Raw genomic sequence first — 24,912 nt, 5'->3', positions numbered from 1 at the left:
TGACTGTGCATGGTACAATGAACGACTGTGTAATGCACAGAACACCATGCAGTGAAGTGATATTTGGTGATATGATAGTGACAGTTCAAGTGAGCAAAATGTCAATTGAGGTTATAAGAATCAAAATATAAATAAAATATTTTTAAAATATCGAACCAAAATGCAAAACGAAAAACGTCTACGTTTTTTATCAACATCCAAAGTTCTTTTTAGTTCTGATAGCAAAATTGAAGAATTGGTTAAACATGAAAAAAGTGATAATGACAAGGAATCAAACCACAAAAGTAAGCACCTATTATTTTATATATATTATATATATCTACAATATACATTAATGTAGCATATAGCTATAAGATTTCAAAAACTGTTAGACCGCTGTACAATTATAGTAAGTAAAGCAGAATTCATTGATATAAATGTTATCTCCATAGACACCATTCTGTCTTACTACACTAGTACCATTTTGTCAGTTTATTTCAAGTTTATTATGTTTACTAGTGATGTAGTGATATAATATGTATTATTCTGTCTTTTACTAATATATAGATTAATTTGATAACTACATAGGTTTAACACCATATATAATACTATGATGAAGTTCTACTTGTTACTTTCATAGGTCTGTTGGCCAGCTTGTCTTTGATCTTCTATTGTCCAGCGCCAACAGTAATAATATATTTATTTATCTTTAACTTTTCTTATTTTATGATTATCTTTGTTACTTACTTTTGGAATAAAGATACTCAGTTTAATGTAATCAGTATTTGAAGTCTTCTAAAGAAAACTTCAAATCAACTAAACTTATATGACTAGAAATCAAAACCTGAAATCACCAGTTACTCTAACATCATCAGGCTCAAGTAGAAGGTGCAGGTAAGGTGATATAATCCACAAAGTTATATCAACAAAATCATACACAACAAGATAGCAGACATGGAAAAATATACCATGTCATTGATTTAACTTACTAGTAATCTATTAGTATTACTAGTAAAGTCTACTTCACTACTACTAACAAAAGGTAAATACACTATTCTTACAGAAATAAAAATTATTGACAGTATTCCAAAGTCCTTTAACTAATTTATAAAACCACATTTAAAAAAGATAATGATATGATACACTGCAACAAAAAACAGTTTTGGCCTTATACCATTATTTTTACATATTAGACACTTTGTTACTAGAAATGTCACTAAGTGTTTGACAATTGAGTAAAATATTTTGCTAATATTTTTACCACTATTTGTTGAAAATGTAAGTAACATTAAGTAAGTTATTGTTAGTTTTTTGGTAATTTTGCATAAGTCATTATCATATTTGTTAACTTAATGAACTAGTAACCAATAGGTTACAGTTTTTCCAGTCAAAATGTAAACTACTTGTTTATTCCTTTCCTTTGTTATTTCTTATTGTGATTCCTTTTTTCTGTTAACTAAATATTTTGCCAATTTGTTATTGAAGTCACCAGAATCGCACTATTATGTTTAACACAAGATTATAAATTAATAAAACATTTTAGGTAATGGTTGAAATTGTTAATGGATATTATTTTAAAAGTAATTAGCAGCATTCATTTTTGTTTACTTTAAATATTACAGTAGAATTCTTACAGGGAAGTAACAACTTGTTTTTCTAAAAATGCCTATACTGTTTATCTCATTTGTCTGTCACAGTAATTAGACTTGAAAATACATTGTTTTATTAAAATCCCTAATCTTACACAGAGATAATTCAATTCGCTACATTTGTGTAGCCCACTGCATATTTTCTGTAGTACTTTAACTATAAGCACATGCCTATCCAATGTATATTATGCCATGTGCTTGACCAGGTATATTTTTTCTCTTATAATCCAGGCTTTTTTCAGTTGTTGGCACTGGAGCATAGTATTTTGCAGCTGATCCTCTATTATTAAGTTCATTAGCTCATTTTCGCATTTCTCATTGTGTATTCATGGGGTGACTGCCCATATTCTCAAACATAATACCAGGCACATCTGAATGTAAATATCGATGAGAATATTAAAACTTTGTAATATTAAACATCTCAGTCATTGATAATTTTGCAGTTAATAACTACTCCTGGTAGAGTACTTTTATTTTAATTTTTATTGTCTGCTTTTATTACAGATACATATATTTTTACACAGTCTCACCGAAATACGAGGTGACTATACTAAATACACTTCTCCAAGAAATTAACGCACCACTTCAAGAAATTAACGCACCATTTCAATAAATTAATTTTATTTGTAAACAGGCAAAGAATAAAAAATAAAACTTTACCAGATTTATTCTACATTTTATTAGTAATTATAACAATTTGCCTAATCATCAGAAAATGTTGAAGTACAGGAGAAAAAAAAAAAATAAAACGGAAAATTCTAAAAAAATAATGATAAGAAAAGTAAACTAAAATATGAAAAAAGTCTTAATAACGAGTGTTTCCACCTCTAGTACGTATAACAGCCTCACATCGTTGGCCCATACTTCACATTAATTGCCGTATTTAATTTTGGTCTAGGTCTCTCCAAATCTGGATCAGCTCTTCCACTTCCTGTAAGTTGTTTGGTTGGATCGGTGTCGCTCTTAATCGCCTACCAAGGATATCCCAGAGATTTTCAATCGGATTTATATCCTGACTATGTGCTGGCCATTCCATAGAGTTAATTTCTACCTCTTCTAGATAATTTCTGACGATCTGTGCAACGTGAGGTCTGGCATTATCTTGCATTAGTAAGAAATTTTCACCGATATAAGGAGCGAATGGTACTACATGTTGCTCCAGGATCTCCAATATGTACCTTTCAGCTGTAACAGTTCCATTTTCTATGACCACTAGGTCCGTACGTGCGGTCAAAGAAATACCACACCACACCATAACGGATCCTCCACCAAAAAATGTGGTGTGAGAAGTTACACTTAGCATATCGTTCGTTGGGTCGTCGCAACACACAAACACGTCTGTTGTTATTGTACAAACAAAATCGGGATTCATTAGTAAATAGCACTCGATTCCAGTCAGCCTCAAAATGTAGTCTCCCCCTTCGATGCTCTGCAGTTAATAGAGAACCTCGGGCGGCAATCCTAGGTGCTACGTTGTATTCCCTTAGTCGCTGGCGAACAGTTTCAGTACTAATTTGTATAGCATGCACGTCTCGAAGCTGAATTTGTAGACTTCGATGTGTTACAAAACGTTGTCGAAGAGCAGAAATTCTTAAAATTCGATCTTAAATAGGGGTAGTTACCCGGCTTCGTCCTTGCCCTGGTCTGCGAGTATGATCCCCTGTTTCGAGGAATCTTTCCAACACCCGTCGGACCGATTTGTGGGAGACATTAAACCGACGACCAATTCTCCGGTAATTCCAACCTTCTTCCGACATTACAAAACATTGTCGAAGAGCAGAAATTCTTAAAAATCGATCTTGAATAGGGGTAATTACCCGGTTTCGTCCTTGCCCTGGTCTGCGAGTATGATCCCCTGTTTCGAGGAATCTTTCTAACACCCGTGGGACGGATGTGTGGGAGACATTAAACCGACGAGCAATTCTCCGGTAACTCCAACCTGTTCCGACATTATCACTGCTTGGGCACATTCATCTCGGGTTAAATTACGTGATTGACGCTCCATAATATACACAATTAACAATAATCACAATTAAACAGTAGCCGAATAGCATTCGTGAACACTTGGAAATTAGTATATTTTTATAGAATTAGTACATTTTTTGCTTCTTTTTGTTTTGTTGCAAAAAAACTATAGCGATAAAAGACAGTCAATAAATATAGAGTGTACGAATAGCATATACAAGGGGCTTGCAAAATATAACATTACAATGGAAATTTTTATTAACGCTAATAAAATATTTTAATATTTCAAAGTGGTGCGTTAGCACTTCTTGGAGAAGTGTATATGAAAATTTTTAAGCAAGTCATAAAAAAGTTTTAAACGTTTTTGAGAACCAAATAAAAAGAATGATATAAGTACATAGTACTATAATAGTACTATAATTAATATATATTTTTAATATGAATATAGAACTAGTCTCTTTCCTCCTGTATTAGCCTCCTATTAGTTTTATGTGCTTTTTGCTCATTGCTCAGTTTGCTATTTTTATCAACACTTTTCTCGTCCATTACATCAAATCCTGATTTTTCCAGTTAAATTTGCTGAAACTTTGGTCATGCTGATCAAAAGTTATCAATTGCACTAAGACTCAGAAATCAATTTTTTTTATTTACAGAGGTTCAAAGTGTCAGTTTTTAGCCCTTTTGAATAATACCTACTTATTTGTAAAATATACAGAGTATTTGTAAATACGTGCAACTAACTACAGGAAGTGGTTCTGCATAAAAAATAATAACAGTTTGCTATATAAACATATGTCCACATGTTTTCTTTTCCGATGTACTGGGTGTTATTGACCATCAAAAGAAGAAAACTTGAGTACTTGGGCCATTTTATGAAAGGGGAAAGATACCCATTATTGCAGCTTATTATACAAGGCAAAATTCTAGGAAAGCGAAATGTGGGAAGACGAAGAATATCGTGGCTTAAGAACTTAAGGGAATGGTTTGAATGCAGTAGTGCAGAACTATTTAGAGCCGCAATCAACAGGTTCCGTATAGCCATGATGATTTCCAACCTTCGATAGAAGATGGAACTTAAAGAATGACTTTTCTTAATGTTTCCTGTCAAATTAAAGTGGTATGTTCTGAGTAGGATATCCATGTGGACATCCCGATGTAATATTACGTATCTACATTTTCAAATTCAATAATTTTGACTAGCACTGTATAATCTGACACGATTTTTTGCTCGTTTTATTTGTACGTCGAATGTAAACAAACATCTGTCTGAATTATTTGAAGTACTTATACAATTTTTTTTTGATCCGGGAGATTATTATCTATAATGCACTACTTCACACCTAAGGTGGTTAAAGTCGATTTGAATCATATAGATATACCTTTCTAAAAGTACGTCTAACAAATAAATATGTAGGACAAGGAGATAAGATATTCTAAATATTTATTAAATATTTTAAATGTGCACAAAATAACCTATCAGTCTCTTTGTCGAGTTTATGTTTAAATAAGTACATAATGGTAAAAACGAGGAAAAGTAAGTACACCATATTATTTTTGTTTTCTGTTATATGTTGTGTTTATACATTAATCATTGACACCATACCTTAATTCTTGTTTAAATATTATTTGTCCTTCTGTATTCGTTTTGAAACCAACACTAAATTTAAAATGGTATGATTTATTAACCCCTAACTATTATCGTAATTTTTGTACTCGTAACTGGTATCGTCGGGTCAATTCTGACCCGACATTTTACTCAAGTATACAAAAAAATAACTAAATCAAATTGAGGTTTTTATTTATTTATTATTATATCATTATGAAAGAATGTTTTGTATATAAAGAGTTGGCTGCAAAAGTTTAACATAAACATGTATTATGCAAAAATAAAAAAGCAAAATTTTTTGTACCTAAAAATGTACAGGTTTAGAACAATGCCCTAAAACTAAAAAATAATTATTCAAAAAAATTGTTCTTTTGGTTTTAAACAATGAAACAGTTATTGCTTTATTTACATTAAAAAAAATTACATGGACAAGTCAGTTTCACTATCACTGTCGTTATCTAGATCTATAATAATTGTTTCTTTTGAGCAACCTATCTGTATTTATATAAGATCTTTCCATCTTTAGAACATGGCCAACACTATTTTTCCAGCTGTCATTGGTTATTTTCTCCATTTCTAATTTAATTAGACGAACCAAAGATGAATTTAGGGTAAGCGAAACATTACTTCTCCTTATCGATGCTTTTAGCTTATGCCATATGTGTTCAATAAAATTGAACATTCCATAGTAAGCAGGAAGTCTTAATACTTTATGACCAATTTCTTCCGCCAAACTGTCGCAATAATATTGTTTTCTGATGGAAAATGATTTTAAAGTTTCAAGTAATTGTTTTTTAGAATAATTATCTTCATAAAATATATCATTTTCCAGCATATATTCCTGGATTCTAAGTTTGGTGTCGTTAGAAAATGGAACTTTATTCAGTCTACGACTGTGATTACTGGCATTGTCTATCACAATTACACTGTTTGGTGGTATACTTTGCAATAACTTCGTTACAAACCAGTTTTCAAATAATTCTGATGTGGTGTCATCGTGATAGTCGACACGAGAGTCCTTAATGTTTTTGTATGACAAGGCTAAAGCATTAGGTATAAAACCATTTTTTGTTCTTGCATGTATTATTGTAATACGCTTTCCTTTATTTGATGGAGCGTTTATTGTACAGCGACCAGAAGAATCTGCCCAACCATATTTTGGAACGTTATGGGTGTCAAACCACGTCTCATCCAGATATACAACTTCTCTTCCACTTTCTCTGTATTTATGAATTTGAATTAAAAATTCCGTCCTCCATATTTGTAGAAGAGCAGATTCCATAACCACTTGGCGTTTATCGATCGTTTTTATTTTAAAGCCGGTTTTTAGAAGACATTACCTTACTGTATCACTGCAGCACTAGAATACTAATAGCAATAACTCTTCAATAATACTTTTTTAATCTCTATTTCACTGACGCAGTTAAATTTTGCTGCAAACCTTCTCTTTTCCTATAATAACTTGCAATAAATTTCTAATATTGGCGAGCCCCTTTTGTCTCGTCTTTCTAATTAGCCTTGGTAATTTGATATACTTTAAATTTTACTATTTTTTGCTTTGGTTGTTTTTGCCGAAAAATTTAATCTATTGATAAGAATCGACTTGTTTAATTACATTTAGAATTTAAAGTATTTATTTGAAAAACATGCAATAACTTATAGTTGTCAGTTTTTGTTTTTCACAATATTATACTGAACTTTGAACTAATTAATACCATTACTTTGAATTATTTAACTATTCTTTATATCACTGAAATATTGATTTTAGTCGGAAACTAATAAGCACCGTGTTTCTTACTTCAAACAACAAACACATGATAATTATTTGAATCGAAATCTAGGAATACGGCACTAGTCAGCTTTTACTTGATCAGATCGTCCCCATGAATTGTTTGGTTGATCGGAAGGAGGGACTGCTATTTAAGGTCTTTTTAGCGTTTTGGTTGCCTTCCTTTGTACTCAAGTTTTGGATGTATTGCTCGAATGTGCTGTTTTGATGTTGGCTTATTGTGGTTTTCAGTTACTCTGCGTAGCCTATTATGATATTGATCTATGATGTTTCTTCATTGTTGCCATACTCTCCTTAGCCGTCGCTTTGTAAAAAATAGTTGAGAATATGGATTTGTCTGTTTATAATACGACTAGTTTCTTCTCGTAGTTTTTCGCTCGTAGTGTCCTCATATGAGGACATAAAATTCTTCATTTTTTTTATTACTCAAACAACTGTGGTGACCGTTTATTCATGTTGTCCCCATACAGGCACACAAGAAACTTTAATTTAAAACATATATCGCCACCTATTTGTGGGTAGAAGCGCTACAAAACGGATTTGAAAATGTGACGTAGAAACCATTGTGGAACTTTTCCCTGACGTTGACAAAATATCAGTTGGTAACTTTAGTGTTTTGTTTTGATATACTGGAACAGTCGTGATATAGGTAGTAAAGAAGTGTAATTTAAGCCTAGATAATTAGACTTGACTAAAGTTATGCTAGTTTAGTTGATTTTGTTGTCTGAAAAGTATTGTGCTCATATTAGGACAGTGTGAATAAGTGAACTGAATTAGAGGTAAGTTAGTTTTTGCGATGAATATTATAAAATAATTAATTTGCTGTTTTCTTCAAGTACTAGTGCTTCAAAATGAGCAGGAGAAAGCCACTTACATATGAAGAACTGCTTCAAGAATGGGAACGGGGCTTGTCGGACGTTGAATGTTTATCATATGATGGAGACGAACTGTAGGAAATACAGAGCATTACAGGTAATTTTTATTACTACCGAACTAAACCATACAGAAATCAATTAGGGATTCTTTTGTAGAGCAACTTAATCAAAATATTAACGAAATTGATGACATTATAGTTGAAGAGGTCGCTAATGAACAAAATGAAGAAACTTATGCTGGTGGAAGTAGTTACCAAGAAGATTAATTTATAAGTTCAATAACACCAAAAGATGACATCAAATGGCGTACAGGTATTACATATGTTACACCTACTTTTCATCATCATCAAGAGGAGGAGATTGAAGTTGTAGAATTGGAGAGCCCATCTACTTTTTTTTTCAAATACTTTACGTACGATTTATTTTCTCGTATGGTGGAATTTACAAATTTATATGCTGTGCAGAATAATAACATCTTTTCACCTACAAATATAGTAGAAATGAAATCGTTCGTTGGTGTTCATATTCTTATGGGAAATTTACACTACCCAAGGATTGAATGTTATTGGGAACCTAAACTTGCTGTTCCGCTAGTTTGTGAAAGCATGCCAATAAACCGTTTTTATAAGTTGAGGCAAAACTTGCATTTTGTCAATAATGAAGAGGCTAAACAGAATACTAACGATCGCTTTTGGAAGGTAAGGCCTCTTTACAACACTATAAGAGCTCACTTGCTTTCTCTTCCATTGGAAGCAAATCTTTCTATTGATGAGCAGATGATTCCTTTCAAAGGAAAGCTGAATGTAAAACAGAATGTCAAGAACAAACCAAAGCCGTGGAGGATAAAAGTTTTTGCAATCTGTGGAAGCAGCGGCCAGATGTTTGATTTTATATTGTATCAAGGTTCCAAAACAGAGCTTGATCATACTTTGCTAAAGACATTTGGATTTATTTTGATAACTCCTTTTCAAGCTACAATATTCTTCAATACCTGAGAAATAAACAGATATATGCAATATGTACAGCACAGTTAGATCGCTTCAAAAATCCACCCTTCAGTGATGACAAAGAAATAAAAAAACGAGGCGGTGGATGTTACGAGCAAGTAGTTAGTGGGGATGGTGAAGTCATTATGACTAAGTGGTATGACAACAAATCAGTTGTCGTAGCATCCAATTATATGGGCTCTGGTACACCTGACATGTGCGATCGGTGGGATTCAAGTGAGAAAAAATTTATTAAAGTTCAAAGACCCGAAGTAATCAAATATTACAACACATATATGGGCGGTGTTGAGAAACTTGATTTTCTAATTGCATTGTACAGGATTTCCATTCGATCTCGTAAATGGACACTGAAAATGTTTAGCCAGGCTATTGATTTGGCGTGCTCAAATACCTGGATTGAGTACACAAAATGCGTTGTGCCTCTTGGTGTTCCTAAAAAACACATTTTAGATTTACTACATTTCAGGGCATACGTGGCAGAAACACTTATTTTGGCTAATCGAACTGTTACTAGGAAAAGAGGTCGACCATCCAATGACCTTGAACAGCCAATTTCCAAAAGAACTAAGGTAAAAGTGCGCCCAGTAAAGGAAGTTCGTCTCGATAATATAGGACATCTACCCAAAGTAACGGAAAAATTTTACAGGTGCAAAAAGCCGGGATGTAAACGAAATTCAAAGTATACCTGCTGCAAATTCATTCTTTTGTGCCTGGATAAACAGAAAAATTGTTTTTTTGATTATTACACAACAAAATAATATTTGTAATTCACTGAAATAAATTTACTACAAGTTTGAGTTTCTACTATTTTATTTCCTCTTATTCATAATGTCCTCGTATGGGGACAACCCCTAACCCGTTTAAGGGTAGGGGTTGTCCCCATACGTGGTTGTTAACCTAAACAAAAAATTTTAAAATTACATTTAAAAATCTTAAAAAATAAACAAAAATGATACCAACATAATATATTTTTTGTAATACGGAATAAAAAGTCGTGAGCGAAAAGAAAAAAAAAACTTTCTGCTGACTCTACAGGGTCGTACAAGAAGTTTTCCAACCGAATGATGAAATGTTTTTAGATATTACGATGTTATTCGGAAGTTTATATTTTAATATTTTAAACGTAACCTAAATATTAGAAAAAAACCCGTGTGGGGTATTCCACACTGGCGCTTATTTTGCTTTAAGAAGGTGAGAGGAAATGATCATGCTTCAATGCTTTCTGGTAACTGAAGGACCTGTAAATGAATCCTCAGAAAAAAACAATAATTTATTGTTAATCTCTGACATAATTAATTATTTATCTGAGGGCTCAACTTAAATAGAAAAACCTAACAATTTCATTTCAGACAGACTCCGGAGCTGTACCTTAAAAGGTCATACTTTTACCGCTGACAACTGAATACACAATCTATACAATAATGATTGTTCTATTATGATAAATAATTATTATATAGTTTAAATTGCTCGTTTATAAAAAAATATTGTTTAATAATTTATTCTTTCTTAATGAGTCAATGTGAGTCGATAAAGTGTAATAGTATGTAACTCAAGTTGTAGGTACTCGTACAAGTATGTAATATATTACTTACTACTCTTGTTACGTAATATAATACTAAAAACGTGTTACTTACTATCACAATTAGTTCTGTTTATATCACACACACCTGATATTAATGTTTTGTTTTAGAGAAAATGTCCACTTTATGGACCTTCCTGAATATAGAATTGACTCGAGACTACCAGCTGGACAACTCGGAAGACAGGTTTTCTCTTAGGAGGGAGAAAATATATTCTTTTATGAAAATTCCAAAAGAGGTTGAGCGCTTCATGCTGTATGGTTTTATGCAATGCGCGGATGCATTTTTATTCGTGTACACCTTTTTGCCCATGAGAGTTTTATTGGCGTTATGGGCTCTGATGACCAGACCGTTTTGTAAATGTTTTGGGTAAGCTTTCATACCATTGTACATACCATTTGAAGGGTACAGGGGAAAAACCAACATAGTCAAAAAATGAAAAAAAATCGGTTTACATTTCCACACTTTCTGTTTGCCGTGTATTTTATCTTGATAAATCGTCAAAGGGAACAACAAACGTAGTCACGAGGTATTCAAGGTAAATATCTATTGCAGGGGAACAACCAACACAGTTCATAAAATTCGTTATTACACGCAGGTCATCGCAGATGTGTTTATTAGTTATTGTTTCGACACGTTTATTTAAGCTTGTTCGTTGAGTTCTTAAGACGTGTTCAGTATTCTTCAGTTTTAATAGTTTTTTTGTGAAAGTTTTAGTGTTTAAAATGTCTGCCAGTGAGGAAAATACATGTGTTAATCAAGAAAAATCAACGAAAAAGCGTAAAACACATGGCCGTCTTAGAGATGTTGCTAAGAAGCTACGAGCCTCGACTTTTGAAACCGAAGAAGACTGTCAGTGTAAGCGGTATTAGTGCTTTCAGAATATTTCAATTGCTGAACAAAGTGATTTAATAAACCAGTTTAATACCATTTGCCGTGACAATGGTAATGATGCCTCAAATAGTTACTTACCAGGACTTATCTCATTAGGTCCTGTGTTTCTACGAACCAAGGAAAAACGAAGAAGATGCTAGATTGAATGAAAGCTTCTACAGCTACAAAGTAAGAGTTATTAGAAATGGCAGTGCAATAGAGGTACCAGTATGTTTTAAAGCGTTTCAATCACTGTTTGGAATTAAAGCTTTCCGATTACATACAATAAAAACATTTTTAAGAACAACTGGCAAGGCGCCGATCGATAGAAGGGGAAAACAAACTCGTGAATTGTTATTGCAGTTTTTTGGCTCATTAAAGGGACGTAAAGCTCACTACAGTTTGAAGGACTCTTAACAGAGTTTACCTCCCAGAAGATATGACTGTTAAAAAGCTTCTTGAATTATTTTTGACCAAACATACCCATATTGAGCTGTGTTATGAAACATTCAGGCAAATAATTGTGTTAGAGTTTAACATCTCCTTCGGTTACCCACGAACTGAAACGTGTTGTTGATGCGACGAGCAGCCAACATTATTGAGCTTGATAGGAAAATTGCCATTTCAAAAAGTGATAACGAAAAAGTAAAGTTAGAGAACGATATGAGGAAGCTAGAATTTGAAAAGACACTCCATTTGAAGAACGCCGATTGGTTTTATGAATTGAAAAGGCGTGTAAAAACTACATCTAGAAAGTCATCAACTGTAGAGGCTGAAATTAACAACTTTTTGGCTTATAAACAAATAGAATAACTATTAGCTAGTAACTATTAGCTTTAAATAAATTATTAAACGGCGTTGGAAAAGACTTGGCAAGACGTTTCTTATAAAAGAAAAAAAGTTGAATTTCGAGTAGTGGTTCCTGAGATACAACCGGTCAAAATTGACCGGTATTTGCGACGAAACTATAAATAATAGGATGATAATCTTTAAAACATTACCGTTTTTTTTTCGGAGCTCTTTCTCTATAAAAATTTTCATATCTTTATGATGTTTATAACATTTATAACATATAATAAAAAAACCATTGGTATTGCGCGTTAAAAATACCAAAATCATTAGGTTGAAGAGAATTGAATTCAAAATCGGGATGCGTAAGAAAATGTATTTTCTCAGCTTTCAATAAAACAATTTTTTTCATTTTTTTTAATCCTACGTAAATAGAGAAGAGCCATCTAAAAAACGAATTACCAAATGCCAGATATGCTTTAGTTTTCTTATAAATAAATTAAATTATTTAAATTCCAGTCGTCAGAGATGTCGAGAAAATGTTAATTTTAGGACCCACAAAAATATGCAAAAAGTTGCTATTTCTACCCCCCGGCTTCCCCACAAAAACCACCACTCCTCTCGTATGGGAAAAGACGAAAAAAATCGATTTACCAAGAATCTGTGCGACGCAGAAAAGATATTTTAATTTTGAACAAAAATATTCATTAGCATTTTTTGTGTAAAGTAAACCGTTGTCTCAAAAATATCGCTTGAAGCGACGCAGCTATGCGCGCGAAATCAATTTTAAATAAAAAAAAGTTTTTATCCATTCAACGTTAAAAATTCTATATCTTTTTATCAGTGTCCTATCGACAAAAATCAAAAAGCATTTTAAAGTCGAGAAGTGCAGCTTTCTTATTCAATTTTTTTTATTTTGCCGCAATTAAAGTCAGTTTCTATAAAAGTGTCAAATAAATAAATCTGGCGCGATTTTTGTCATTTTTTACGATTTCGAAAAAGAGAACTTTTACTTTCTAAATCGGAAAAAAGACAATTTTTAAATATTAAGGCTGTTATTCGAAATTATTGGCCTTCAAAATGATGGTCTTACTTTTTTTTATTTTTTTGTAACTTCTGTTGAAAAATTGGATTATACTGTTTAAATTGGAATCAACAATCAATATTGCTCTTTTTCCATTTTTGTACTACAAGATAGTACAGCTGGTTTCTAAAAGAATGAGGTCTAAATTTTGATATTATTTTGAATTCCTGCATTTTATAAAGAGTATATAAATGATAGTTTTTACATAAAATAGGGTTGTTATTATTTTTATTATTATTAAGAAATAAAACAAACGACTTAACTCAACAATGTAGCAAGAATTGTAACCAAATTAAAAGATAACTAATTATCAAAGGCAGCAAAATATTTTAACATAAGCAGAACACTTTTTTATTAATAAAAAAGGGAGAGAACAAGAAACTAGCGAAAGAAAGCGAGGGTCTGGAAGACCAAAACTATATTAAATTTACGTATGTCAAAATAAAATTAATATTTTGTAATATCTCCATCAGCATTGATAACAGCTTGTAGTCTTCGGTCCAGCTGCGTGTAAGGAACTATGAGATTGCCACAGCTCTTCAGCATTTTGAGGTATATAATTACGCCGATACAACAGTTTTATAATAACCCCCCACACATTCTCGATTGGGTTTAAATCTGGACTGTAGCTGGGCCATGGAAGGTTTAGAAGTTGTTATTCTGGAGCTACTGGTTTATTATATTTGCAGTGTGAACAAGACAATTATCTTGTTGGAGGGTAAAATTATTTTCTGGATACAACTGTTCTACACTGGTAAACATGATGTTTTCTAGAATATTCAGATAAGTCTGCCGAGCAATCCTGCGATCAATACGCCATACCATTCCCATTCCTGTAGATGAAATCCATCCCCTTACATTGACGCTAAAATGACCAGCTGCTGGATATCTATCAATGTATAGAGGATTAAATCTATTATTATCTGGTCTATATATCCCAATTTTGTCCTTTTTAGAAGATTGAAAAATTTGTTCATCTGTACATATTACTCTGTCCCAAAAGTCTTGATTACTTCTATTGTGGTGCAAGAGCTTATTTTTTTGGTGCAGTTCGGTACTTAAGATGCGATGCTTTAATTCTGCGCTAAGTTGTTGTCTCTCTTCCCGGAAACTGTGACATAATTCTTGCAGTTTTCGCATCTTCAAAAGGAATCTCTTCTAGTCTCTCCAAAAGCGTACGATCTTCATGAGCGGTAGTTAATTTTTGGTCTTACAGAACGTTGCTTTCTTTCGAGAGTTTATTATTCTCTCCATCTTTTATTAATATTACAAACTGTTGTCCTGCTTACGTTAAAATGGTTCGCTACGGCAGATAGTGACCAACCATCTTCTAATTTCGTTACAATTCTTGCTAGTTCTTTGCTAGCATGTGGAACCATTTTTTGAGGTTGAACACAATAAGTTGTCTGACTCAATTTTCTCAATTTCCTACCCAACTCAATCTTCTACAAAATACGCTTTAAGAGTCGTATCAGTTTTTTAGGAACCAACTGTACATTTCTCTTGAGATAGGGGTGCCATCGGGCGGTGAGGCTAAGTACTTATCGGACGGCAGTCATCTATATATATATATATATATATATATATATATATATATATATATATATATATATATATATATATATATATATATATATATATGTATATATACATTTCCTATAAAAATTAGGATATAATTTTTATATGTTGGTTTGATATTTAATTTTTGTGATTTTAGGTTTGGTCGAAAAACTAACAAATGCATCTTAACCCCTGCTGAAATCTGTGATCTACTCAAGGCTTTGATTCTTTTAGTTTGTAGTATAATTATGATGTACTTAGATATAAATATGCTGTATCACCTAATCAAGAGCCAATCCGTGATAAAGTTGTATATATTTTTTAATATGTTGGAAATAGGTAAGAATTAGTATCTACTTTATTTTATTACGACTATAGATCTTTATAAAGTAACTAAACAATTTAATCGCAGCATTTATATTTGCTCATGAACTTGATATTAATTGTTTAACAGAAGACCTCTCAGAAGATCTAAAATTCTTATTCGCTCTTTACACGAAGCATATTTAGTCACCATTGCTGTAGATAGAAAAATAAGAAGTAAAGATCCGTAATATCCTGGTTTTATGACTGAGTTGCGCCAAATGTACCCAAGTTACCATCATTACAGTGTTGCATGAGTTCAAGTTTTCTTAAATTAATATAAAATTCCATATAAAATTCCTTGCCGTACCCTATGTTACATAACCTAACTTATGTGACAGTCTTCTGTCACTTGTGATTTTTTTTTAATCATACGGCGGAAATCATGTATAATCTGCAAAGAACAGGAATAGGAATATGAACTGAAGTGTATATGCCTGCTTCATTGATTATCAAAAAAGTATGTGTCCAAGTTCAACACGACAAAATAATGGAAGTCCTGCAAGATAGTGGAATTAACGAAAGGCATCTGCGTATAATCAATCTCGAATATTCGAATGATACATCGTAGCAAAGGAGACTTTTCAAATGAGGTATCCCGTGACCTCGGTTTGTGTTTAAAAAATCGTCCATTACGTCATTACGTTAACACTGATGACGTAATGTCCAACACATATATCGCAATTGATGTCTATTCAAAAATTACAATTGAGGTGTTTTAAAATTTTTTTAAAGTCGTCTGTTTCTAAAATAATCAATTTATTCCAAAGATTTGCATCATACTCTATAGTAAATGTATAGCGTCTGATAGACAGACTCTGTCGAATGCCTTTTCTAAATCGACGAAGCAAATGTAGGATGGTTTGTTGTACTTAATAAATTTCTCAACTATTTGTCTGATTACAAGGACCACATTGTTCCAAGATCTTCCGTTTCTGAATCCTTGTTGGTCATCTCATATATTAAGTATTTTTTATAACTTACCCGTTAGTACTTTTAAGAGTTTCAAAATTGAATTGAACAGATTTATTTTTTTATTAATGCTGTGGTCGCTTTTTTCGCTTTTCTTAATAGTGGTATAAAACTGGTTCTCTATTGCGCAGGTATTCGTCCTAATCTCATGACTTTATTAATAATTAACTATCATTGTTAACTGTCGCATTATCTGACGTACGCCATATTTGATGAGCAGTTTCCTTAGAGTTTCTTCCACGTCGCTTTGTGTTATTTTAGTTAATTCATTTCGTGTTTGCCTGTGTGGATGTAAAACACTCATTATTAGGCGATATCAAAACTAAACAACTATCTTGGCATGTCCACGTACAACGCATGGACGAGACAAGACTACCAAAACAGATTTTTAAATAATCACCAAGGGAAAGAAGAAGCAGAGGAAGATCTAGGAAAAGTTTGCTACCTTTTCTGTTCTCGATCTTCCTGCTGCTCTTCTTCAGAAATCCATCTCTCTAGCCGTGATTATCTTTTTTGTTTTATCATTGATCTGCCATATTTCACTTCCATATGTTATATATACTCTTGAATAAATATTATGTCTACGTGAAGTTTCAGTTTAAAATAAATTATTTTTTGTTTATTTTTTAGGTGATCGATTATTTTCTTCGTTTGGTCAAGACGCCATCGATTCTTTGTTTTGGACAGCCACAGAACCAAGAGGAAGAAAAAGAGAACACTTAGGAACAATACCTCATTTATTGTTTGCTATCATTTATGTTGGTATCCTTTTGTAATAAGATAGAGGGTTGGTAGACTGTTGGTAATATTTAAGTCATATGCTGTAAAATGAAAAATAAGGAAGAGTTTATTGTATACGTTATGCAGAAAAACATGAACCGTTTGTAACAAGACAATGGCCTGATAGAGAAGACAGGATTCCCCGAAGTTGGATATTACAGTAGGTAATATAAAAATTAACCCAAGGGGAAGTTTAGTCTTGAAACTAAAACATACATGAATTGCAGGTCCAGGTATGTTCACTTTGGAACCGGCAGTCAGGTGTTTTGAAGAACTTAACGAAGAGCTTTGGGACGTGGGTCTACATATCGCTTATTAGTAACGGGGTATTCTGAAGTCAGAAAAATAAACGAAATGAATCCTAATAACTGAAATAAAATGAACAAAATTGGAACGAATAAAAAGGAAAAAGAGGAAAAAGATTTTGTCTTTTCTTCGAGAGGCAAAGGAAACTCTTAAACAAAATACATATACAGCAAAACAACAGGAAACAATCACACTTATATTCGTTCAACAAACCTGTTAGCAATTTTTTATAAGTGGTCCAAGAGAAAAGAAGAATGTTAGAAAAATCAAAAATACTAAGTTATTACATTCCAGTTATATTTATTATTAGCCGAAACATATTTTTAAAGGACGTATTAATTTAGATCGTACAAACTAAAATGTCCATTACAATTTGCTAGTTTCTTACATCTTTACTAAATATTAATTTCTTCCAGTGACCTGATAAAAACATTAAAAAACAATGAGGTTAACACTGAGGTTAGTCCAATCTCTGATATTCCTCGGCCAAGGTTTCATCTTTCTTTTAAAGCCTTTTCTTCTCCCTACTCTTCCTTGCATGATGACGTTCAGATGACTCTGAACAATACTTGTAAATTTGTAATGATTTCCTTTTTTCATTCTATATAATTTTTTTTTCATATTGCACAAAAGTAAGACACACCAATATTGATTGGTTTTTTGTTTTCCTTAATAAAAATAAAAGTTCTTCATGGAGTATTGGTATTATTCCAAGCAACAACTATTAATGTAGCTATTAATTCCCGAAATAAAGCCTTATTGACAATAATGATGTCAAATAATGTAAGTATAAATCATTATTATTTCTAAATTAAATTTGGCACTTTAGTAGACAGTTTGCTTTATTACATTTAATTATAATCTACGTACAATATTTACTTTTACTAGTCCCCTTGGTGTACCTCCTGTACGTTGACGAGGGGTTCAACCTTTTACCTTCTGCATTTTTGAATCAACGTTATGGGGGTATTATTTTTCTAAGTGCTTGCCGAAGTATGTCGGCTGCATAGGAAATTTCATAAAAATTGAGGATAAAAATTGTAAAATTGCACCATCACGAATGATGTTTCCTTCAAGATCAAGCGAATTTAATTTCATTACTGCAGAATTTAGAACAGCTGATAATTAGAACGTGGACTAAGATCTGTACGTGTATTGTATAGTTTGTGTTGTACAAGACTATTTAAAAATGTGATTTACCCAATATTTTCTTCTTTTCGTTTTATTATACGATTATACATATACAAAGCAACGGCTACCTCTGTGACAACGTTGCTGTTTGCCGCACCGCTGGCTGTATTGTAGGTTGGACTCGATGCGACCAATGTCCGACTAGTGGTCGTGGCCGGAGCCGATGTAGTGCGCGTTAGCTCTAAGTACAGCCACAAAACACTCGAAACACACAGTAAAAAAGAGTTATTTGTAAGCCAAACATTTTGTTACAGCCTCGATTAATTAAAAAAATTAAAAATTAACTGTCCCTAGGCTGAATATGCCTAACTCACTTCTTACATTTATTGTTTCTCAACACGTAATTGGCCAAATAGCCAAGTGCTAATGCCACAAAAAATAAACTCACTTCTTACATATGTAACTAATTGACTAATAAGTGAAGTAAACCAATTATCAAAATATAAAATTTTACATGGTTTCTAATGAATACTTCTATATAAGGCTACTACCACTTTCTTGCGCTATTCCAAAGTATCGTTCCTCATAATTTGTAAAATTGTGATTAAAAAAGGTATTTTCACCAGCATAAAGAAAAAAATCGTATACGATACCGGTCACTCCACATCTAAAAAATAATTTAAACCCCTATTTTTTCGGCTTGCCTTTTATATATTGTCGTCTAGTTCCTTCTCGTGTTCCCTTATATGGAACGATCATTTCATCTATCGAAAAACGCTGTTCTTCTGGAATTGCTCAGCAGTTTTGGCATATATGTTTCAACAATGGACGGACTTTAAAGTACCTATCGGTTCCATTATCATCTTCATTGTTTGCGAAATGAATGTTTCTTCTGAGACTCTGATAACGTTTTAGGGACATCACATCAGCTACTTGATCATAACGGAATAATTGAGACCAAAAATCGCAATAGGAAGGCATGCTGACTATATCCATCAACAGCTCAATGTCAACGAAAGATTTTATTTCCTTAATATCAGTGGCTACGGATTTACCTGTCCTCTGGGTTGAATACAGATTTGTATTTTCTGCAATTATCGAAAACAGATCGTCCGTGTAAAACATTTGGAAATAAATCAATGGTGATGAAATATCAGTTACATTACTGCAAATAGGTTCTAGAATGTCAACTGGATAACAAAACTCTGGAGAGTTAAAATTAATGTTAACCTTAATGTTAGTTAATGTTAACCTTTTTAGGTACAGGTGGTAATGGATCCGGCATATTTCGTTCTAATGGAGTCAAATAATTGTTTAAAGCTCTTTCTGATCTTCGAACAGATTCTGTGACATCATTTTCACTCTGAATGGACTCTAAACACATACTATTATTATCAAATATTTCAATGTCCATATTATTTTGGTCATAATTTTTTCCAAAACATCCTCTATCTGAAATATCGGAATCGTCAAAGTCTATTGGTGGTAACATTTGAACTAGCCTGTAGAAGGTTAATTTATTCATTTATTCATGTCATTCAATGTATCTTTTAAGATAACACTAAAATCCGTTGGTTATAACCCGGCAATGTGTATCTAAAAATCCATAGTTTTAAATGAGACTTCATACAAAAATTATAGAATATATGGAACAAACAATTTAATTTGGAAAATTTGTAAAAACAACCATAATACTAACGAAATCTTGACAGTAGAAGGCCAGCAGATCGAAAGAGTAAAAAAGTACACTTACCTAGGAACACTTATAACAGAAAATAATAACTACACTGCAGAAATCAAAGTCAGAATCGAAAAAGCACGGTCTAATTTTATGAAAATGAAAAAGGTCCTATGTGGCAAAGATTTAACATTAGCTCTTAAAGTACGCCTAACAAAATTTTACGTTTACAGTGTACTATATTATGAAGTGGAATCATGGATGTTAAATCTAGACACAATGAGACGACTTAACGCCTTTGAAATGTGGACCTATAGAAGAATTATGAGGGTTTCCTGGGTAGATAAAGTTACGAACAATGAAGTACTGAGAAGAATAGGCAAAGAGAAGGAAGTTGAACTTACAATTAAAGAAAGAAAGCTACAGTATCTCGGACATGTGATGCGGGGTGAGAAGTATGGCATCCTGCGACTCATAATGCAAGGAAAGATAGATAGCAGAAGAAGACCTGAGATAATGGTTTGGATGCAGCTCAAAACAACTATTTAGAGCTACTGCCTCAAAAATTAAAATAGCTATGATGATTGCCAACCTCCGTAGCGGAGATGGCACCTGTATGATTAAAACTTTAATTATTTTTTTACTGCATTTCAAGGTATTTTGTTGTTTTTATCAGGGTTATTTCAAAATAAATTAATAAATCATTGAATTTATTTACGAAGTTTAAAAATATTTAAATTAATGTTTTATTCTTTATTCGTTTACCAGTGATTTTATCCTGTTAAATACTAAAGATACTCGTTTTCTCGTAGTTTAAGTTGTAATATAACATTCTGTGAAAACTTTTCTATCAAATTGCCATAACGGGTGTTTGTTTTTTGAATGTTGTAATAGGTTTTGAGTTTATTTTTTAGATCTGGGCATATAATGGCTAGTAAACATGTGTAAAAGATATCCAGTATTACTGAATTTTTCAGTAATGACAACAAAACTATTTAAACTACGAGAAAACGAATATATTTAGTCTTTTAGGGGATAAAATCACTAGCACAAATCACAAGATTAAAACATTAATTTAAATATTTTTCAACTTCGTAAATAAATTCAGTCATTTATTGATTAATTTTGAAATAACCTCAATAAAAATAACAACAACAAACAATACCTTGAAATACAGTAAAAATAATTAAAGTTTTAATCAAACCATAACATAACCTTAAAATATGAACATTTATAGTAAATATCTTAATCCTTTGATATGCTTTCCTCAAAATTCACTAACAACAAATAATACCGATCACACAGAATGAATGTTCATAACCAAAAGTCCTTTTATTCTTCAAACAATTAAAAACCCAATATTTCCAACTTCTTATGGGACAAATACACACAAATTAGAACTGTATGGAAAGGTTTTTAAAACCCCCGCTCATTGTAATGTCAGAGCTTAGATAGTCTATTACTTATACTTCACTGATATATATTTTGAATACCGGATAATGTTTATTTTTTTTAGTTCGTAGAATTAAAAGGCAGCGTTTTTAAAAAATTCAACAACAACAACCTATTCCAAGTTTCCTGCAGCGACGTACGCGAGCGGTTTCACTTATGTATTCTGCTGTTCATGGTGATCCTTCAAACGATGCGTGAATATTCCTGGAAATCGGAGCGTTTTTGGGTGATGTTGCCGGACTGCATCTTCATTCTCTTGGCGGAAATGTTCGTCGATTGGATCAAGCATGCCTTCATAACGAGGTTCAACGAACTCAACCTAGACGTGTACAGGGATTACACCACCAGTTTGGCGTATGACGTTGCACAAACTAGACAAAAACACGCCTTTTCTGATCATTGCGACCTAGTCGCCAGACGCATGGGATTTATACCGTTGCCGTTAGGCGTCGTTATAATTCGCGTGTTGTTTCATTGCGTTAATATAGAAGATTTAGCTTCTATTGTTATTTTATTTTTTGTATTTTTGTTTTTGACTTCTTTGAAAGTTTTAAATAGTTTATTAATATTAGCAAGGGCGTGTTATTTGATTAGTCAGCACAAGATGGATAAGAGCCTTAATTCTCCTAATAATAATAGGTAAGTTAATAAGACAAGAATAGGAAGTTGTAGGAACATTTAATTTTAATAGTCATCATCATGATCATTCAGTCCTTTGCGTCCACTTCTGGACATAGGCCTCCCTTATTTTTGTCCATTGTGCTCTATCTTAAGCACTTTTTATCCAATTTCTTGAGATCGTCAGTCCAACGAGTAGGGGGTACCTACTTCTTTTGTCTAACCTCGGCCTCCACTCAAGCAATCTCTTCGTCCACCTTTCATCACTGATTCGGGCGACGTGTCTGGCCAAGTTCCGTTTTAGTGTGGCAATTCGGGACATCGGTAACTCCTGTTCTTCGTCTTACGTTTTCATTTCTAACTCGGTCACGAAGCGATATACTCAGCATTGACCTTTTCCTATGAGCTATTTGCATGTGACCGAGGTATTCTATTTTGGCTGTTTTTATTGTAGTTAACAGCTCTTTTTCTTTTTGTATTCTTTAAAACAGAAAATACGGGGAATCATAATTCACGACATCATAGACTTCATGGTAATATGTTTCTCCATTCCTGTCGAATCTTGAACTACGATGTCCATGATTATTAACATTTTTTAGTTGAGGTGTTGCTACCATGGTGATTTTTCTTGGGACTCATGGGGATATTTAATACAGTATTTTTCATTACCTTCGGTATCCTTATTCCGTTCCATTTATTTGTTTTATCCTTTGGAATTTACTTCTCAACACCGGTCACAAGACAGCCAACTTATCCGCCCGAAGCTGTTGGTCAATAAGTGGGGAATTGATTATACCGGCAATCTCTCGGTCCATATCTGCGTTGGCGGTCCAATTGGATGTCATGTGGATCTACTATGCGCATCTTTGGATCTTCCTTTTATCGAGATTATGACATTTTGGCATTTATTTATACCCCCAGAGCTCTAGAAAACAATGTACTCTTAAAAAACTATTTATGTTGTATCATTCCCTTAATATTGGTACCATGAGAATATTTTCTCGTTGCGTTACTGCTTTTTTTGTAGATAATATACCATGACGATTAAAAAATAATATTTATTTTAAATTTATGGACTTTCTAACAAAAAAAGTTATAAAATCGTACTGTGTATATTTAAAAAATATTTAAAGTAATATAAAATTTAGTACGTAGGATTAATTTTTAAATTCAATAAAAATTTTTTAGATGTAATAGTCCTCTAGTCACCAGAAGTCGGACTGATACAGCTACTAGTCCATTACATCCTATCGTGGACCAACCTACCCTTCGACCAACTATGCTTTTTCAAGAGATTGACGATAAAAAGGACGAGAAACGCGATGCACCACCAATTCCGAAAGATTTGGGTAAATATAATTAATACATCAGAAATATTTTTACTTTTTAAAGTTTTTACTTTTGCATGTATGCGCGTGGCTCATTCTTTTTTTTTCTTCTCTTTTTATGTCCAATTTTGAAAGGAAATCTCAGGAAGTTTTTTAAAAATCGATTTTGGTTTGACTTACTTATCTCAGTTTTAGATCTTTTTCTTCGATGGTCTATTTCCGTTGCTTCAATTTTGTTTTCTAATTCACCAGCACCAGTAAATACACCGAAACATACGAGAATACATGCATCTCGTGGTCATGATTGGGATTGGAGAGCTCAGTAGTGGCACCATAAGATAGGCCAATTGTGCGGCTGTTTGGTGATTTTTGGAATGAGAATGTTGTAAATGTGCATGTGTGTATAATGTGTGTTTAGCGTGTGTATGGGTGTATGTTATGTTCAATCAACGAATCTACAGTTAATGACATAGCTGCAGATTCTGTCTTAGGATTCTGTTATGTGCTAATTAGGTCAGTGTTTGTTTGGTTGTACTTTGTTTATACCTGTTTTATGTTCCTAGTTATCCATAGGACGTTCCCTATTAACCCAGGATGAGAATTTCCCCACCTAGTCTGTCCTTAGTGAGTTCTACTCAATTTAGAGCTCCTACACAGTCTCAAACTGGCACGACTTATACCTTTTCATGCATTCACAATTTTAATAAGCATACATTTTTTAGGTCCCGCTGCTATCTTTGCCAACAGCAACGTGGATTTAAAGAACGCAACTCTAAACGAAGAACTTCTTAAAGTGGAAGGTGATGACATTAAAATCGAAACACTCACTGAGGATGTTACCAGAAGTGTTCCGAATATAAAATCCGAATTGCCCGAAGACGATATTCCACAAGATAGTATTACAGAAGACACTTTCAAGAGATCAGAGTCTGAACCTAATTTAAACAAAATCGAGAATGAAAATTGAGATTATTTATGGGAGTTTATTTTTGTACCAAAGTAAAGTTGTTGATTTTTAATAATTTTCGTTTAATTTTATACCTACTACCTTTACGACAGCTGCAATATATGGTATGTGTTAAAATGTCGGCATTTAGCGTATGCGTACTGTGTACTCTTTTTAAAATGCCTTCACCAAATGAGAATCTCACCTACTGCGAAGTACGGATTGGTATTTTTTATTGTAATTTTTATTGGTTTTGTTATTTTAAAAGACATGAAATCTACTGAAGTTATGTTTTGCTACTGAATTTCCATTAAGTAACGGTCGAATCTATTACTGATTCCATAATTATATGCCTTTTGTTTATTTCACACAACTGCACAACCTCTCTCTTGATACAAAAGTAAGATTGCTGCGATGCTACGTCTTCTCTGTCCTTTTTTATGGTGTTGAATCGTGGACCTTGAATGAAGATGTGTGCAGAAAACTGGAAGCATTTGTGATGTGGCTATATCGGAGAGTGCTTAAGATCCCGTGGACTGACCAAGTCACAAATGAGGAGATCCTCAGAAGAATGAATAAGAA

At 32.9% G+C, this 24,912-nt stretch overlaps 1 protein-coding gene across 2 annotated transcripts; it reads left to right on the top strand.

The window, feature by feature from the left end:
* On the top strand, positions 1 to 24,406 carry LOC140440082 (protein TAPT1 homolog). Of its 2 annotated transcripts, none has more exons than XM_072530351.1 (8): positions 1 to 284; positions 10,561 to 10,819; positions 14,914 to 15,095; positions 16,722 to 16,853; positions 17,863 to 17,960; positions 21,503 to 22,077; positions 23,245 to 23,405; positions 24,107 to 24,406. In XM_072530351.1, the coding sequence occupies exons 1-8, from the start codon at positions 161 to 163 to the stop codon at positions 24,349 to 24,351; spliced, it is 1,776 nt and encodes a 591-aa protein (XP_072386452.1). In that variant the 5' UTR covers positions 1 to 160; the 3' UTR covers positions 24,352 to 24,406. The 2 variants fall into 2 exon arrangements, with proteins under 2 accessions (XP_072386452.1, XP_072386453.1); XM_072530352.1 differs by lacking the exon at positions 1 to 284 and adding an exon at positions 4,970 to 5,127.
* The last annotated feature ends 506 nt before the right edge of the window (positions 24,407 to 24,912 follow it).

Source organism: Diabrotica undecimpunctata, chromosome 4 (genome assembly GCF_040954645.1).
Source record: "Diabrotica undecimpunctata isolate CICGRU chromosome 4, icDiaUnde3, whole genome shotgun sequence".
Taxonomy (NCBI): Eukaryota; Metazoa; Arthropoda; class Insecta; order Coleoptera; family Chrysomelidae; genus Diabrotica; species Diabrotica undecimpunctata.
Note: the sequence above shows the minus strand (reverse complement) of the source record. Positions and strands in the feature narration are given on the sequence as shown.